Consider the following 17,768-nt stretch of genomic DNA (forward strand, 5'->3'; position numbering starts at 1 on the left):
AAAATGAGTAACAAAACAAAAAGGGGGGAGGCTCAGAATCTGCTGAAGGCTAATGATGGATTTCTTTTCATGGGAGGGCAGGAGTGGTATTTATAGCCTTGTGCTCACAGGAATGGAGATAATGCAGGTTCTGTTAGTTTAGTTTTTCTGTCAGGAGGCTCTAGTTCTAACTGATAGCAAAATTCACCATAGCGGTTACATAACTGACAGCACATATTACCAACAGTCTTTTCTGAATGTGATGAAGCAAGAGGAGGCTGGGAAAATGGTTTTCAAGAACCTAGAGTATTAAAGTTATGTCTAGAGATATTGCAGGATCATTTTAAGACCAGACTTTACCGTTCAGTAAAGTATTTGAGGTAAGGCTGAGCTTTAATTGTTGCTTATGTGTTTGGTAATTTTTGAAATTAATGAATGCGTATGGTATTTTAGATATAATTTAAAGTTTGCAAATTGCTGTTGGTACTGCCAGCATATCAATTACTCTAAAAGGCATTAAAGTTTTACTGAACTTTTGGGTAAAAAGATAATCTTTATTTGTGATATGTCCCATGTTAAGGAAGTACTTTACATGTATACATACAATAACTGTGTCACTTAATATCAGCAAATATGAAATGTAATTGTGAAGTATGCTAATATGAATGCTTCTCATCATATAAACTCATCTTGGGCTGTAAAATGAAGGGAGATGTATACTGAATTGCACCTTTTCTTTTTCACATTCTCAAATAATGTCAATATTAATCTTTGAGTAAGATAAAATAATTTAATATAAAGAGCAATTGGAGGACATTCTGAAGAGTTCTGATCCCATTAAATCACTTTTTTGTTTGGACTATGTTATTTCAGCTTTATTGTACAGAAAATAATTATACTTTAATCTTGGCTTCCTCAATTTTAAATCTCGATTATACAAATTAGCATGACACTTTATGCTAATAAATAGGATGTATCTCTTTATTCACTACTTGGTCACCTGTTCCTATCACAGACAGAACTTTGTTACCCTGGCCAGCATTTAAATCTAAAAGATAAAAGGTAATTTTTTATAGTAAACTAGTTCAAGTTTAAAAAAGGTCATCACCTTAAATAAGTTGATTGGCTCAAATTTGTAAACTTTATACTAGTATAGTTGTAGAATGAATTCACTTAGTTAAGTACCTTGTGCCAGATTTATTGCACTGTAATGGAAAAGTAAACGTAGTCTCTTTGCATACTCAGGAACTCAAGTTCGTGGAAAAAGAAACTGTAAAATAACAACTGCACAGTAAGCCAGCTCAAATCATGCTTTAATGAAATAACATCATTGCTATGAGACCACTCTTTCTCTGTCATAGGTGTCTTATTAAGGATTTTGAAAAGCGTCCTTCAGTCACCCACCTTTTGGAACATCCATTTATTAAACAAGTACATGGTAAAAATATGTCTCTGCAAAAACAGCTGGCTGAACTCATCCAAGAACAGCAGCAGCTAGGCTCTGTAGCCAAAACAAGGTACTGTACAATGTATACTCTTCAGCCTTCCCTTTCTACGCTTGCCCTGGAAGCACAATTCGCAATTTGAAATGCACAGATATTTACTATTTCATATGATTATATTGATGCATTGATTAGTAATTTTATTAGCAGTAAGTGCTGCATGCCACGTTAACGCAAGGAACATGCATTCCTGTTCGTGTCTTTTAAAGCTAATTTAATCAACCATAGCACAACCTTCTCCTTCTCCTTCTTTCTCCCACTGATCTGTATTTCATATGTATCGCTTTTGGCTTAATTACAAAGATGCTAATAATTTCAGAATGTTCTGATCTTTGGAAGTACCTTTTTACCCCTACTGGCAAGACGAGAAACTTTATCATATTTTGGTAGCAGACCTTAAACGTGCGACTATGAACAATGAAGTGACTATTAGAAAAGGTTAAGAACAGAACACCTTAAACTTTGCTGCTTGATTAGATACTATTAGTATCTAGTAAATATTAAGTAAAGTATTAATATAAAGTAAAGAGGCTATTCAGTACTTAAAATAATTGTTTTGTCTGAAGTTTAATAAGAACTACCATTTTTCATGCAGGCTAATAATTAATTTCAAAACTGCTTAAAAAGTAGTGATTGTTCAACAGCAGCAGGAGATACTTTTCACTTTAGAGGCTGATTGTAAATAAGTTTTATTTTGGTTGTTGTCCAGAGGGTGGCAGAATTTCACTGTTTTAAAAGAGAATTAAATGCAAATGTGCACACCTTCCCAAGCTCAGCAATCATTCTGTGATATGAAATCTTTCTAGTGCAAGATAAGCTCTGGCTCATTATTATAAACAAGCACCTACTAATGTTGATGAAGAAAATTAAATGTCATGATTCATAAGTCATAACATGTATATACTTTTCATGCCTTAAGACTCTGTAGCTTAAATGCTAAAAGCCCCCCACAGAATGTACAAGTTAAACATAGGAATGGCTGTAAGTACAGTTTCAAGGTGAAGGTGATTTCTCTGTTTTTTTGTCTGTTTGTTTTGTTTTTTGGTTTTTTTTTACTGGAAAAACATACCAGGAATGCTTACTGTGGATGACGGAGCTAAATATGTCCAGGTTACACTGGAAGATTTTGCTGTATCTCATCTTCTAAGCAGATATCTCCCATGTAACACCTTACAGATCAGGTTGCATACAGCTGTGGGTGGATGGGAAGAAAGGTATCAGCTGTTGACCGTATAGAAAATCTAGACAGAGTGAAATGATCCGTGTGCTAAGAGGAGCTCTGAAATGTATTCCTCGTGGTATTCCAACAAATTCTTCAGTTATCTGTCTCCATAATGTGGGGTGAGAAGGAATCAAGACCAAGCCTGCATTTCTTTCCTCAACCCTTTCCATAAACTAGCTGGGAGTCCAGTGATAGGCAGGCCGCTGTACCTATGCTTATGTATGGCTGGAACAAGGGGAGGGATTTTGCTTCCCAGCACCCTCAGTATGAATCAGTATTTACCTAAAGGAGGCTTAGTCTCTGTCCATGCTATCACCACTTAACCTATCTTACCTAACTGTTCTTCACCAAGGGTGATTATTTGCAGTGCATACAATACCACCTGCAGCTTGCAGCTTTGAAGAAGACTCTATTGTAATATCTTATCTCCCCTCTCTAGTCTAAGTTCTGTTATTGTCTGTGATTCCGCCTAGATTTGCGTGGCCAGCTAGCCCCAGGTTCCTTTTCTCAGCTCCTTATCTGACCTGTCAGTCTCTGGTCATTCACTTGAAGGCCTTGTTCTTCTTCTAGACCCAGTTCATTCGTTCTTCTACCTCTGGCACTCGAATAGCTTCTGTTTCCAGTCTCCCTCTTCTTCAGCAAGGCCTAGTCCAGGTTCTCCTCTTTTTCAAGCCATTTATCTGTTCTGGTGTTCCCAGACCACTTGCTTTTTTATCACCACTGAGTTCACCTTCCTGTTTCAGTTGGTATCTGAGTCACAGACTCATCAACCAGCCAGACGTTGTCTTCCTTCCCAGTCCTGATTCATGTCTGTGGAGTCTTTCACTTCCAGTTCTGTTATAGTTTCTCTTCTACTCTTAAAGCCTTAGTCTCATCAGACACTTTGTCCTAGGCTTGTTCTTTCCTGAACTATTTGTATTGCTCTTAGTCCTCTCTCTGACTTAGATGACTTCATCCTCTGACAATGAATGATAGCAGTGGAGGCACCGTTAGGCTACAGAAGAAATGATCTTCTTTTACCCTCACTTTGAAGCCCTTGGCCTGATGGCCCATAGTACTGCTATTAGAGAAGATATTTCTGATTGCTGTAGCCTTTTACTACAGTATCCTCACTTGTTCTTTGGAGCACCAGCCCAGTTTAATCAGAGCTAAGAGCATGCTCAATGAGGACAAAAATTTAACCACTGAGATCAAAGATTTGTAACTTTATCAAATTTGGGCAGACTTTAATGAGATGGCAAAGGTATGTCCCTGCAAAATATCAAATCTGTGTGCCAAACAAAGGGGACTTAAGTGCGTTGTAGGAAGGATCTCAAGACATCTCCTAAGGTAAAAATCAAAAAATTTTTTCTGTTTTCAGGAATAGCTGGAAGGATCCAAACATCCTTCATGGAAAATAAACAGGCTAAATAATTAAAATTTTGAAGAATAGAAGCATCTGAAAGCATTGCCTTATTTTAAAAAGTGTTGGACATACTTAATGCTAGATGCTTGGTTGCTGAACTCTCCTTTTGTAAAACCCTACATGAAATTGCTCATAACTAACCAGCACTAAAAATGGCAGTTTTATACTTCTGGAAGTAGCAAAGTTCTAAATTTTCAGTAGGTACTTGCTACCAAACAGTTAATATTGGACTATAAACATAAGATTATTACAAGAGAACCAACCACCTGGAGCATCTAATTATAATTTTTACCAGAGGCATAGACTCATAATAGTAAAGAGCTTAGCTTCATAATAAGGAGAAACTACCCACTAGGAAAAGTGGTATCAATAAAAAGCGCTAAAGAACTCTCTAATGCATTTGTAAAATAATTTTCAATACAGAATCTGAGATGCAGAAGAACACGACCAGGTGGCACTGTAAAGAAGTTTATTGACATTCATTTGTAGTGATCTGTAGAAGTCATCTGAATGTATAGTCACCACTTCAAAGAAAATTGGCCATTTAAAACCTATGCTGAGTAAAACCTTTATACCATGCCTTTGGATATATGTGCATGCTCTTCCTCTGTTGATTGGTGTGCACATGACAGGTACAATAAAATGTGCATTAATTCGCTGGTGTTCAGAGATCTAGATATAAAAGCAAAAAAAGTGGATGCCTTTTTTAGTAGTATAGGAACACTATAGATCAGTCATTCAGAGGATGAGTGAAGGAATATTTTCTCCCATTTACACTGCCACAGAACTCCCAGAGGACAAGCTGAAAATTTTTAGAATCAGGGCACTGGTGTTAACAGCCAGTGAAGAAAGCCAGAGGGTCGCTAGTGATGACAATTGGTCACGAATTGATCACAGAGTGCTTTGTATTTGCATCTTTTGGTTCTTTACTGACTCAGCATTTGCATGTCCTTTATAGGATTCTCTTCCCAAGTGTGAACCATCCCACTTTTGTCTATTTTGGGTGATCAGTTAAGATCATTGTGCTCGAGAGCATCCTGCAGGATAGAAATTCAGTACTGCTGACTTAGAGATGCCATGAAACTGTGCTTGCATATGATTCATATTGGTACTCTGCAATCTACTAGACAGAAACTGGGAGCAGGTAGGTTGAAGGAAAAGAGGAAGATACCAGCTGTTGCTAGATTACTGGTACTGGTTGCATTATTTATCTGCTAGCATCATGAGCTGGTAAGGTTCAGGAAGGGGAAGGAGTGCATGGTAGCAAGAAAAGGAACTGAATCTTTCAGTTAGGTTGGTGTGATCCATCTTTTCTCACTTTCCACACCTGTAATGAGGAAGAAGTTTATTTTTTTTCCCATTTGTTGGCATCCTTTCAAGTTAAAGCCTTGAGTTTTGCCATTGACTTAAGTGAAGCTGAAATCTCAGCTTCAGCACTCCACTCCTTCTTTGCCAGTTCTTTGTGATCTCAAGGGGACCCTTTGCAACAGGGTCCCACATTGCGGCTACATAACGATGAACTATGGGTGTTACCTTTCTCTCTTTTCCCTCATAGCCCTTTCGTGAGCTGTCGGTTACTTTGTGTTTGTTTTGTCTGCTTTCTAACAATACCAGAGCATAAATGCTAGTTAATAACAATATAGTTTTCATTACTAGCTTTGCTATAGCAACAATTATATAAAGTTTAATTTTAAAAAGTGTACCCAGTGTTAAATAGCCAATTAATTCTTGCAGAAGTTTCTTAATCCCTGAAAGGTAAGGAGGTTTTAAAAGAAAAAGAACAGCATAGAACTCTGCTTTTCATTGATATCCTCCAGCAAGACTGAATTTTTCTTTCCCATCTCTTCTAAAGTCAAATACATCATTGCTTTTCAACACATGGGCATGGATTTGCAGCTCATCTGGAGAGCCAGAGTACTCTTATTCCCTTCAGTGTATAGGTGCCTCTGGGCAGGAATCATTTTTTAAAGTCAGGATGGTGTTATAGGCTCTCTCAATTTCTCTCTCTCTCTCTTTTTTTTTTTTTTTATTTTACCAATCTTGGACTCACACAAGGACTATGAAATGTTTTCAGATTTATATGTATATTCATATTTATACAAACAGTGGCCTTATATGCATAAAAATGTTGGGAGAATGAGAAGTTACAGTAAGGTGTAGACAACAGAACATGCAAATATTTGTCAGGAGTGATAAGCAGAATTATAATAATATTTGTTATATAGTAATAATAAATGAGTGTTATTAAAACATTGTGGCTAATTCTCTGTTCTGTAAGTAAAGAAGGGTATACAAGTTAAGTGGTTAGTAATCTTGCTGTATTGCAGGGATAAATTCTTCAAGATAGAGATTCATGCAATTGCATGTCAGTAAAATAAAGAGAATATTTAGACACCATCTGAGTAATAATACAAAAATATGGTGGAGGAATAATTGTGTTTTACACCTCATTCTCTGTCTGAATTACTGTGTAACCTCTGTTTATCCCTTACCCCCATATGCCTCTGTTTCTTCACTTACGAAATGGCTTTAATGCCTTCTCTTTGTAGGCATTATGCCTACAAAAATAGACAGCAGTTCTCAGAGACAAAACTTTGTGTTTACTTGTTCTGTAAAGCACCTACTATACCTTTGGTTACTGTAAACCTATTCATGAGGAGAAAAATTTGTAACACCTGAATCTCTAGCCATTTTTGGTGTCATTCTTTCTATCCTAAAGTCTGGAAAGACTCTGGGTCAAAATGCATTATACTATTGATATTGTTAATTCTCACTTAACATTAAACATTTGCTTTATTTGTGTAGATAATAGTTTTGTTAAACAGTGCTTGGGCATGTTGGATAATCCATTAAGGGAGATTATAAAAGAGAGCTGTTCACTTTCTGAATATATTTTTTGATCTCTTGAACTCATTTTTGTGGTCAGTTGCTTTTTTGATTCATAGTACAAGAGATTCCAGCATCCAGGCTGATTGCCAGCCTGCTGAAGGAAGAAGTCATATGGGGCTTAGTCTGTTTCCTAATATTCCTAAATGTTAAACGACTCTTTGGGCTGACTGCACTGGCAAAGTGTACTGCGAAAAGTGGGCATGTTCCCTGGAGTTTATTTATAAACCCAGTCAAATATTATACCCATCTTTTTAGGCTTGTCAGGACTTAATCCAAACCTGGCAAAGCTGGCAGCTGGCTCAGTGTTTAAGCAGTGGAAAAAACATATGTCTGAACTTCCGAAGTCCTTTAAGGTAGGCTGTATATTAAGTTCCATAGGTAATGTTTAAAGATGTCATGGAGCTTATCATGGAAACATTTAAAAGGGAAACTCAAATTTGGAACCCTAATAATCTGGCTATTCTTCTAGCCCTTCTTTGCATAAATTATGATGGTAAAATCTTGTGTCCTTCTGGAGGACTTACCCAAAAATGTAAACATTCTATTCTATTCCATCAAAACCAAACAAAACATATATAAAATACTTTCAGTGGTTTGTGAGTAGGATTAATGGAAAAATGAAGGGTTTTTAATGTGTAACTGCAGGTTTGAGAAATATCAACAATCAGTAAAAGTGAATGAAATGAATGGAAATGTTCTGTAAATTTTTTACTTGAATGTGCAACAATTAAGAAATCATCAATTTATGAACAACCTTAAAATAATAAATCCCTCTATCCAGTATAGCAATCAGGAGAAAATCTAAAAAAGCAAAGTCACAGCAGTGTGTGAGATGGAGAAATTCAAATGTAGCAGCAGATCTGTTTCACCTTTGGAGTGTAGAGGAGGAGCAGAACATCAGGAAGGAAAATACACCATTAAAAGCTAAGAATTTAGAAATGTGGGAGATAAGTCTTCACAATATGCACTCTAAAAATGTTGCCTTGGTGACATTCTTACAAGCCATCTTTGAAAATTTTAGATACTCTTGTGATTGAAAACTATCTCATGGAGATCCAAATACAAAGTATCTAAAGAGAGCTTTAGAGTATCTATTGTAGAATTTTTCTGGTATTAGAAGATGAAAAAGTGTTGGATATCATTTCTAGTATAGGTATGAATTATATTTCATTTGTAGGTGTCTGTGTGGCATCTAGCTGTTAATGTGGGTAAGCTGTGCCAAGTACAGTAGATAAGTCTATAATAATTGTAATATAAAAAAGAGATGATGATAATAATGATCAATTGACATCTGCGTTTACTTTTTTTTATCCCTATCAAATAGCATCATGGCTTAAATTGAGCAAAACCATGGTCTTCCATATTTCCTCAAGGGATTAATAACTCCTGGCCTAAAATTCCCATAATTGAGCTGATGTTTGAAAGTTAATGTTGATCAAATATCGAATGGTTTTGGTTATATGGTTCAAAGTGGCTGTTTCCCAATTATCAGCAGCTTTGAAGAGGCCAACTCCCGACGTGGCTCATTCTTCTCCCAGAGGTTTTTCTGCAGTCTGGGTAGCTTATGTTCCTCTCTATAAATAGGCTTCTTCTTAGGAATCAACCAGAAAAGCTCTTCTACTAACTGCTGGTTTCAATTTTTAAAAGAATGAGAGAACTTCCGGTGTTTGGGTAAGCAAGTTTGTAAACAAGTTTACTATATACAGTAAAAAGTTATGAGTTTACTGTTCTGGGCCATCCTGGGCCAGTGTGCCGCTGCTGGTCACCATTTAGATATCTGTTTCTGTAATGGGGAACACACCGTGTCAGACTCGGTACGTTCGGGCTACCTTGTCAGATACCAGGATGAGGCTGTGGTGGCTTGGCAGCTTTCCCCTTCCTATTAGCCAGCTGGATTACAGCAGTAGTCCGTCCAAGGAAGTAATTCTTACAAATAGATATTCAGCTTCTTTGCCAGCTCACATTTAGTTTTGAAGCAATTAACTGCAAGGAACTTGATTGCATCCAGCCAGTAATTTCCTTTGGACTCAGAGATAATAACAGAAACAGAAACAGAAATAGTCCCCTGATTGTAAAATGCCGTACACTCAGGATTTACTGTGGGCTAAGTGCAGTTCCTCTAGCCGTCGTCTGTGTGAATACCAGAGGACTTAGTTTAAAATCTGAAAAAACCCTCAAAGCTACTGCACTCCCCAAAACTGTTTCTTTGTCTTACTACAGTGTACATGTTTTTACTGGAGGTTACACAGATTTTTATTATGGTTGCAGCATTTATATTGTTGCAATTAAGGTTGTGTCAGTGTTTCTGTTACAATCTTGCTTTAAAATTTTACTCCAGGCTGAAACGTGATGTACAGGAGCAAAATATTCACCATTTGCAATGCACAGGAAAGAGACTGTGCTTCTCTGATACAAGTCAATAGCACAATTTCCACTAATTCTTCTCGTTGTGTTGAATATTTTCTTGTAAATCTCAGTTTGGGTGCAATGCTATCTTCATCTAAAAATTAGTAATAATATAAAGAAGAATGAGTACAGAAACAGTTTTTTCTGTGCGAGTCCTAGAAAAAAACAGTAAACATCAAATACTTAATTGCAGCAAGAGGCCAAAGTAAAGGCACCCTTCTAGAAGAATGTTAGGGGTGGAAGGGAGAGAGCTCAGGGAGGAGACTTCCCAGTGAACATAAAATACTTGGTTTACATTGCTTTATTCCTCAGGCTCGACCTGCCAGCAAGGTGACTTTTCAGTCTAGGAGTATATGTGGTGCATTTAGATTTTCTTTCTCCAGAAGTCAACTAATGCTTCCTAAGTACTACTGTTGCTACCATGTGGGTTCAGAGCACTTTGTTTTTTTTGCCATGTTACAGGCTGCCCCACTGCTGCCTGTCTGAACAGAACAGATGACTTCCTGTAGAGCTTAGCAGAATGTGGTGGTCAAAGGGAAGATATGACCAAACTTTGATGTCGAGTAAATGTAAAGTGCAGCATCTTCAGCTTGATAGCAGGGTCGTGGGAGGGGGTAAGGTGGAAAGCTGTGAAAATATACAGGGAAGACATGGAAGACATGGGGTATGTATTTCAGCACTTTGTGCACACAGCTGTTGGCAGTGCACCTCCGTTACTATGGCTGGTGTCCAGTACAAAAAAAGATTGTTTTCTTTCAAACTGCCTCCTTCCCACAAACAGGTCAAATTAATGCTGCCCTCTTCATGAAGTTCTTGTCTTGAGGAAGAAATGCATCTCCTCTCTTGCTCCTCCTCCAAAATCCAAGAAAATTCTGTCCTCGCTCACTATTCCTGCCAGGTAGAAAGGTGAAGGGAAGGTGCTAAGGAGGGCAAAGCCTTTCTCAACAGACAGTGCTCATCACCAGAGTTCTGCAATAAATCTAATATTACTCTTTAGGTTTTATAACATTAGGTACTTTGACTGACTCGCCCTTTAGGCCACTTCTTTTGTCAGTGGAGAGACTACATCCTCCAGGGCATGATTCAGAACATTACTAGAAAGGCAAATAACCTAACATCTTTGGTTTTCCTTTTGCCTAGAATATAGATGCTTCTGTATGTTATTACAAAGAGAAGGGTAATTGTTAAAGGCTGGCAATTCTGCTTTTTATGCAAAAAATATACTGACAGTTATTTCCTCAATTAAGAATGTTTGCTTCTGCTTTTTAAAAAACTATTTTATTGAAAATATTTTAAAAGGAAGAGCATATTTGTGATGTAAAACTGTGAAAATAGTTAAGCATTACTATCTATATTCTTCCTACCCACTCTGTCAACGTGTCTGCAGGACATAGGGTCAATAGAAAACTGATGAGACCAGCAGGAGATTTGAAGCTAATGTGATGTTATGCTCCTAATATCCTCTTCCTAATCATGTACTTAGGAAAATGAGTTAACCACAAGAAAATATGTACACAAAGGTATCTATGTTTTACTTATATCTGACTAAGACTAGTTTCCTTAATTATTTATTTATATAGGGTAAAAAAACTTTTCCAATAACAAAATTGATTCGTTTATCACCTAAGGAGAACAAACAGCAGGAGTTTAATACACAATCAGATAACAGATTAGTTTACAAAGCTATTTTGCAATTAGAGATGCTTAGGTTTGAATGTGCCCTCTTCCCCCTCCTCCCTGCACCTCAAGTAGATAACATCCATACTTGCAGCTTACGACAATTTAATATTGTGCTTGTGATGGTTTGGTTCAGGAAGAAATAGGTTCTACAGATGAGTATGTTAGTTATAATGTCTAGCCATTGCTGTGTTAGTACATGTCCATGAGGTAAAGCGACTATTAAAATATTTGCTTCCTTTGTGGACTGAGGGGTGTTCCCGTCTACAACAACATTCCTCTCTGCAATTGAGTAAGAGATTGAATTCTGATTTAAACCAGAAACAGCTATTAGAAGAAAAGTAGTATGTTACACCACTTACACAGTTTCATGCTGCCTGGGGTTCTGGCTTGTCAGCAAAGAGTGATGTTTCTGAATACAGTTACTGGTTAAAAAAAAGAAGCACCTAAACAAAAATCTGAAAATGGAAAAATTAATTGACAAAACTTTGAACGAATTCACATTATCTCTATGCTCTGCACTAGAAATAATGCCTTCTGTAATAATTTTTCCTTCATTGCTTCCTGTTTGTGTTCTTTGTCTTTCATTTCTTTATATGTACAACATCAAAGAAACAACCATTTCTGTTTGGGAATGCAGGATGTAAAATAGAAGTAGGCCTGTCAGCAAAACCTGGTATGTTATCTGTATTTTATTTCCTAGCTGACAAAACAGTTTGTAGTTTAATTACAATTCAAATAAGCCATTACAGAATAGTTTTCCAGAACTCATACCATAGCCAAAAGTAAACAAGGAAAATGAATAAAGATAGACATCAAGAATGAGGCTTCTTAAATGTAATTTACAGTTATCAATGAAGGTGTAGTCATAGTTGACACTCTTCTCTTTCCTCTTTGTTAGAGGCTTTCTGAGCAATAATTGTTCCTTACATGATGATATAATTGCTGTTGGATAGGAAAATATTCCTTTTACTGAATGAAGTCTGACTGGGTTGAAATCTGGAACTGTACAAAAAGGGGAAAACAGGAGGATTTCCAGTGCTTATTTTTGAAACAGGCTTCTATGAGTATACGAAGTTATGGTTAGAGTAAGGGGGAAAAAAAAGACCTGCTTACATCTTCATGTTAACGTTCTCATTATAGATTAACAGTATTTCCTGCCGTGCCCCAGTAACATTCTCATGTTACTTGACATAATATTTATCATTGGTTCTGGATGTATGGTCATGTGATTCCAACTTTCTACATGGCAACCAGTGCAGAAACAAGCTGTCAGGGACTATCACTGAGGATCAATGCTAAATGTTACTCAGCAGGATGCAGGCTGTATCTCGGTGGGTGTCCTCCTACTATGCTTTGATTATGTTTGTTGTAAAGAAAAGCGTAGTTGTGCTTACAGCCTTCATATTTCACCCCCTCTGTGGAAGACATGTTATACCCTTTTGATGTGTCCCCGTTTCTTCCTAAACAAGATGTTGTTTAAAAACATATACACAGCATTTCCAAAGATTCCTTCAGTATAATCTGATTATAAAGGGGTTATGTGACGGTTTGTCTCTGCTGCTTATTGTGTGGCTTAAATCTCTGAGGACAAGCTGACTGAACATCCGTACAATTTAGAGTCTGATGGCAGTCGTGGTTCAGAAATGTTGTTTTGGACCAGATCTAAGGTCACCTGAGGAGACACTTTGGCATACACCAAGGTAACGGGAGGATTTTGTACTACTTACTACTTATTGTAACGTCAGTAGATGACAATACTACAGGCTGGGGGGGATTTAATTACACAAAGTGGTACTTTATTAACTTATATCAATAAGGGAAGGGGAAAGAGGAGGATTTTTTTATACATACATACTTTTCTGTATTAGTAGGGAATAGCAAGCCTACAGGTAAATTTTCATCTCTGAGCATTGACGGATCAGAGTTATATATTGTGAAAGAGAAAACAGGGGTATTACACTGGACAACAAGCTCACATACAGATTTTATAAAAGGATATTTCAAAGAAAACTATATATTTTGGAGAGTGTGCCTGTGTTTTCTGCATGAAAAAGACACCCACTAATGCCTTCTTATTGCCACTTACTGTTTGCCTTTTTCGAGATAGGTTTATAACACTGATTGTCTATTAACAAACTTCCAGGCATGAACGAATACATACTAGAAGACCTTACTATGTGGATGGAGCTGACACGTACTCGCTAGATGATGATCTGGTAAATCTAGAGGTTCTAGATGAGGTAATGTACAATCTAAGTAACAATTTCTGACAATTAGTGCCTCACGTTTTGTCCGTTTCTGCTTTTTAGGCTCTTTTAACAGAGCGTGAAGAGTTTCTTCTTTCAAAGTTCATGTCTAAGCTTGGAAAAGGAACTGTCATGTGACTGGTCTGCTATCATGTCTTCATTAATATTCTATACAGTGACATAAAAACAGTAGCAAAAATCCTATTATGTGGAATAATTTAATTATGAGTAGTGTCAGTTTAAATTATTTTGTGAGTTTCCTAAAATTGAAAGTTTAGTCTTGAAGATCTAGATTTAAATATTTTTTTCCTGTAATTCATAGGATAATTTGGCATCTACAGCTTGTGAATAAAAACAGTGATAAAACAATGAATACCTGTTTCATATTTCAGTATATCACTTATGTGCAGAGTATCTAAATTTTTGCTCTGAGGATGCTTTAGATTGCATTCCAGCAGGAAAAAACCTGATATAAAATTGTGTAAGCTTCCTGTTTAAAAGTCTGTTGCTACCACTTTAAAATTAATCCTTGAAAAATTATGATCCTTGTTTCATGAGTAAATAAAAAATTAAATTGAAATATACAATGAAGTGCAGTGGTAATCTGTATGGACATTTTCTCTTTGGGAAGCTTACTTCTCTGGCCAGTATAACAAAATATATACTAACTTGGAAATAGGATGTAACATTTAACTTAGTTTTACAGCATTAGCAAGAATTTTGAAAAGATTTGTTTGGTTTTGTATTGTCCATGTTTGACAAATAGTTAGTAACACTTAAAATAATTACTTCTTAATTGGTGTTCTCAGCATACTTACAAAAAATCTCCCAATCTGGAAAAATACTGCTTAACTGTCAAACTTTTTTGTAATCTTCTTAGGATACAATTATCCATCAACTGCAGAAACGCTATGCTGACTTACAAATTTATACTTATGTTGGAGACATTTTAATAGCCTTAAACCCCTTCCAGAATCTCAGCATTTATTCTCCACAGGTAAGAGAGACTCTAAGATGTGGGCAGTATTTGCCTTACATTTTATATTAAGACCACTGGCTGAAATACTTAAATGACATTGGGAGCTGGGAGCAGGAACTAAAACCTAGCCGTTACTTCTTCCAGACAAGCCTGGCTACAAATCATACTCCTTTTTACTCCCCTCCCCATTTGGTCTCATTTGATCTCATTCCTTTCTGCTTGGTGGCACAAATTCCACAGGAGGGGCGAAGATTGCCCCAGCCGCATCTGTGCCTCTTGTCTGGCATCTAGGGCTTTCTTCTGGGAAACAGAAGATGGTTATATGAACCACCTTGTGCTGAGACCATCGCTTCCTGAAGAATTGCCTGACTGTTGGGTTATTGTATGGCCTCTGCCATCAGCTGCTGCTTAAAAAAGAAAGGATTGAAACAAATGCTTTATGGATAGAGGCAGTTTAATTCTGTAGGAATAAGAAGGGAGGTAGAGCCATAAATCTTAGTCTTCCATGGGTGCCTAATTCAGTGTTGCAGGCAGAGGGACCACATTTCAGATTCGCTGCTATCTTTGCAGTTTCCTTTTGCGTAGCTTGGATATTTCTGTGTTTGAACATTCTGTGTTTGAAATCCTACTCCTTGTGATACAGTTCTCCTCACAGTCTTGTGGATGAAAATTTGGGGTGCATTTTAGGTTTCATAATTTGTGTTTGAAAATCAGGCAGTGCCAAGAATTACCACTCTTCAGCCAAGTGATCAGTGGAAATTCTATGGTAGAACAGGCAACTATCTTCTATTTAACAGGCAGAAGTTATTTCCATCGTACTGTTCTCCTTCTCAGTTCTTAATTATGCATGCAAGTTGGGTATTTGGACTTTTTTTTTTTCAATTTATTTAGTTCTCCAGGCTTTATCATGGTGTGAAGCGTTCATCCAATCCCCCACACATATTTGCCTCTGCGGATGCTGCCTACCAAAGTATGGTTACATCCAGCAAAGATCAGGTAAGAATCCATTCACTTCTTTTAGATTTCACATTAATCATAGTGCCATTGTGCTATGTAAATGTGGCTAATGTTCAGTGTTACATTGTACTTGGGGAAGCTTTTTCTCTAAGCCTTCTATTCCTGCGTCAGGAAAAAACAGAGTAAAAATCCAGTCAGGTTTGGAAATTCTTAAGAGGACAAGAGTGGCATAAAAGAGATTACAAGGCCAAATGCTATGCTAGGTTTACTTGGCATCATTTCCTGGATGACCATGAAGTGTTGGCAGTTGATGCCACCTGCAGGTGGCTGCTGTTCACCCTGATGCTGGCCTGTCTTGCAGTAGGTACTGTAATCATTTGCTCCTGTATGGAATAGGGGGTCTCCATGCTGTTGCAGATTGACAGAGTTTCAACCCCTCTTTCGCATGAAGACATTATCAAGCAATGGGTAGTCAGTTCTTCTGAGTGCAAGTCACAGAAAATATGAACCATTAACTCTGCGATCACTCATTTTTGTGGTAGAATATATTAAGGATAGTTCTAATATAAAGTAATGAGGACACAAATCCAATTATATTGCAGTGATTTTAATGCCAATGGAATACAGTGCTGCAGAAGCTGGATTCCTTTTTATCATATTCTTAAGATTGTAATTTTGCTCTCTTTCTAACATCATGTGCTATATGTATACATGGATATTGGGGGCTAATAATTATTTTATTTATAAAGTACTCCTGACGTATTTCCCCGCACATCACACAATAATTCATAGAAAACGCTTCTTAAAATCACAAAAGCAGAATAAAATAATACTGAAACCATGATGAGAAAACACTAAACAAACACAACAAATAAAGTGGATGTTAAAGACGAAGAAAAGAGAAAGGGGTTCTACTAAGTTTGCAGAAGTACACTGGTCTGAGGTATGGCTAGTACCTACGTAATATCTTATATGGTCTTTGATGGAGGCATTAAACAGAACAAATATTCATGTAGTATAAATTACATAAGAACTTGTTATCTGGGGAAAACATCAGTTTTGACATCAGCCCTTCAGGCTAATTTTGTAAATTTTTAATATTATATATCCTTCACACCTGTTTAGGAATTAATTTGCACTGAGATCTCTGTCTTTGTACAGAGGCAGCTAATTACTTGCAGGCATTCAGGTATGCCTGTCAGCATATACAATTTGCTATTTTATGTTTCTGAAAGATTACAGTAGCATGTTTATATCTGTTGAACTGGGCAATTTTATGTTGGTTCTTCAGATAAGGATGCTCTCGATGCACACTGTAGCCAGATCAAAAATGTTTTTATTCTGCTTGCTTTATCCATTCAGCTTTTCTTGTATTTTCCTGTGAAATTTCCTGAGATTCAATTCCAGGCCTAACATTTTTGCTACAGCTGAAGTCAGGTTCTGGCCAGTATGAGTTCTACAGGAATTCATTGGCTTTTGGAATTTAAACTGTCATACCTGACTTCTTCAGTCACCTAAAGGCAATTAAATTAGATACCACAACTCTGTAAATCCATCACTAGGTATCTGCTTCCAAGAAGAGCAAAACTACCTAAAAAGAAGCAAATAAATGAACTGTAAATGTCATATTGCACATATCGTGTTAGAGTCGATTCCTGCACCTGCTATCAGGCACCAAAAGTTGCCCGATGCCCAAGAATGTTGCGCAGCAATATTCATCGTGGAGCACAGAATACAGTGGTATCTAACATACCCAGTAATTATTCCATGTACTTTATGGTATTTCTTATAACTTACCTCCCCACCAATATACTTTGCTCTTCATGGAAGAACAAAAGTTGCTCTTGGCAGGAAACTTGACAGTGAGGAATGGTAAATATAAAAGATGAAATGCCTAAAGGTATTGCAGGCTGGGGAGGGAAGAATGGATAATCTCTCTCTTGGCCAGATAGGGTTATCAGAAATGTTGTCCAGAGAACTGTTGCCTCTTTCAGATCTTTTCACAAAGCTCAGTTCTGTAACCTCACATGGAAAAAAATTTCTGTATATTAAATTTACTGATTAAGTGATGTGATCTGCCTGTTGTCCAGAAAACAGTACTTCTTATCGTTTACTGTTGTTTTTATATAACAGTACCCCCCCACACACAGTCATTTGGCTCTGTAACTTGCATCAAGTGTCTTAAAACCTCATCTCTTCTCCTTGCACAGAATATTCACCATGTCTAAATAACTCTCAGGTGTTGCACAGAAACACACAAATTTATGCAGCTGTTCAGCATTTAACATTTTAATTAGATGTCAGTTCATACTGTACCTTAAATAGACTAATATTTGTGCTGGTGATCTATAGAACACCTGAAAATCAAGAAAATAAAAAATGCTGTTAGATTTCTTACTTGCTATGACCTAAAGTGTTCAAAAGCTGATATACTACTGGCCTTCTTCCACGTCCTTCATCAAGTGCAAGAGCGGAGAGGAGGATACTGAGTGATTTGAACACT

At 37.0% G+C, this 17,768-nt stretch overlaps 1 protein-coding gene across 1 annotated transcript in view; it reads left to right on the forward strand.

Annotated features, from left to right (window-relative positions):
- The window catches only part of MYO3B (myosin IIIB), a 223,968-nt gene that overhangs the window by 94,855 nt on the left and 111,345 nt on the right, over window positions 1–17,768 (forward strand). The window contains exons 12-15 of the mRNA XM_064514931.1: window positions 1,341–1,496; window positions 13,227–13,323; window positions 14,210–14,326; window positions 15,200–15,304. Coding sequence (XP_064371001.1) covers window positions 1,341–1,496; window positions 13,227–13,323; window positions 14,210–14,326; window positions 15,200–15,304 — 475 coding nt within the window. The remainder of the gene's footprint in view (window positions 1–1,340; window positions 1,497–13,226; window positions 13,324–14,209; window positions 14,327–15,199; window positions 15,305–17,768) is intronic.

Source organism: Dromaius novaehollandiae, chromosome 7 (assembly GCF_036370855.1).
Source record: "Dromaius novaehollandiae isolate bDroNov1 chromosome 7, bDroNov1.hap1, whole genome shotgun sequence".
In the NCBI taxonomy this organism is placed as follows: Eukaryota; Metazoa; Chordata; class Aves; order Casuariiformes; family Dromaiidae; genus Dromaius; species Dromaius novaehollandiae.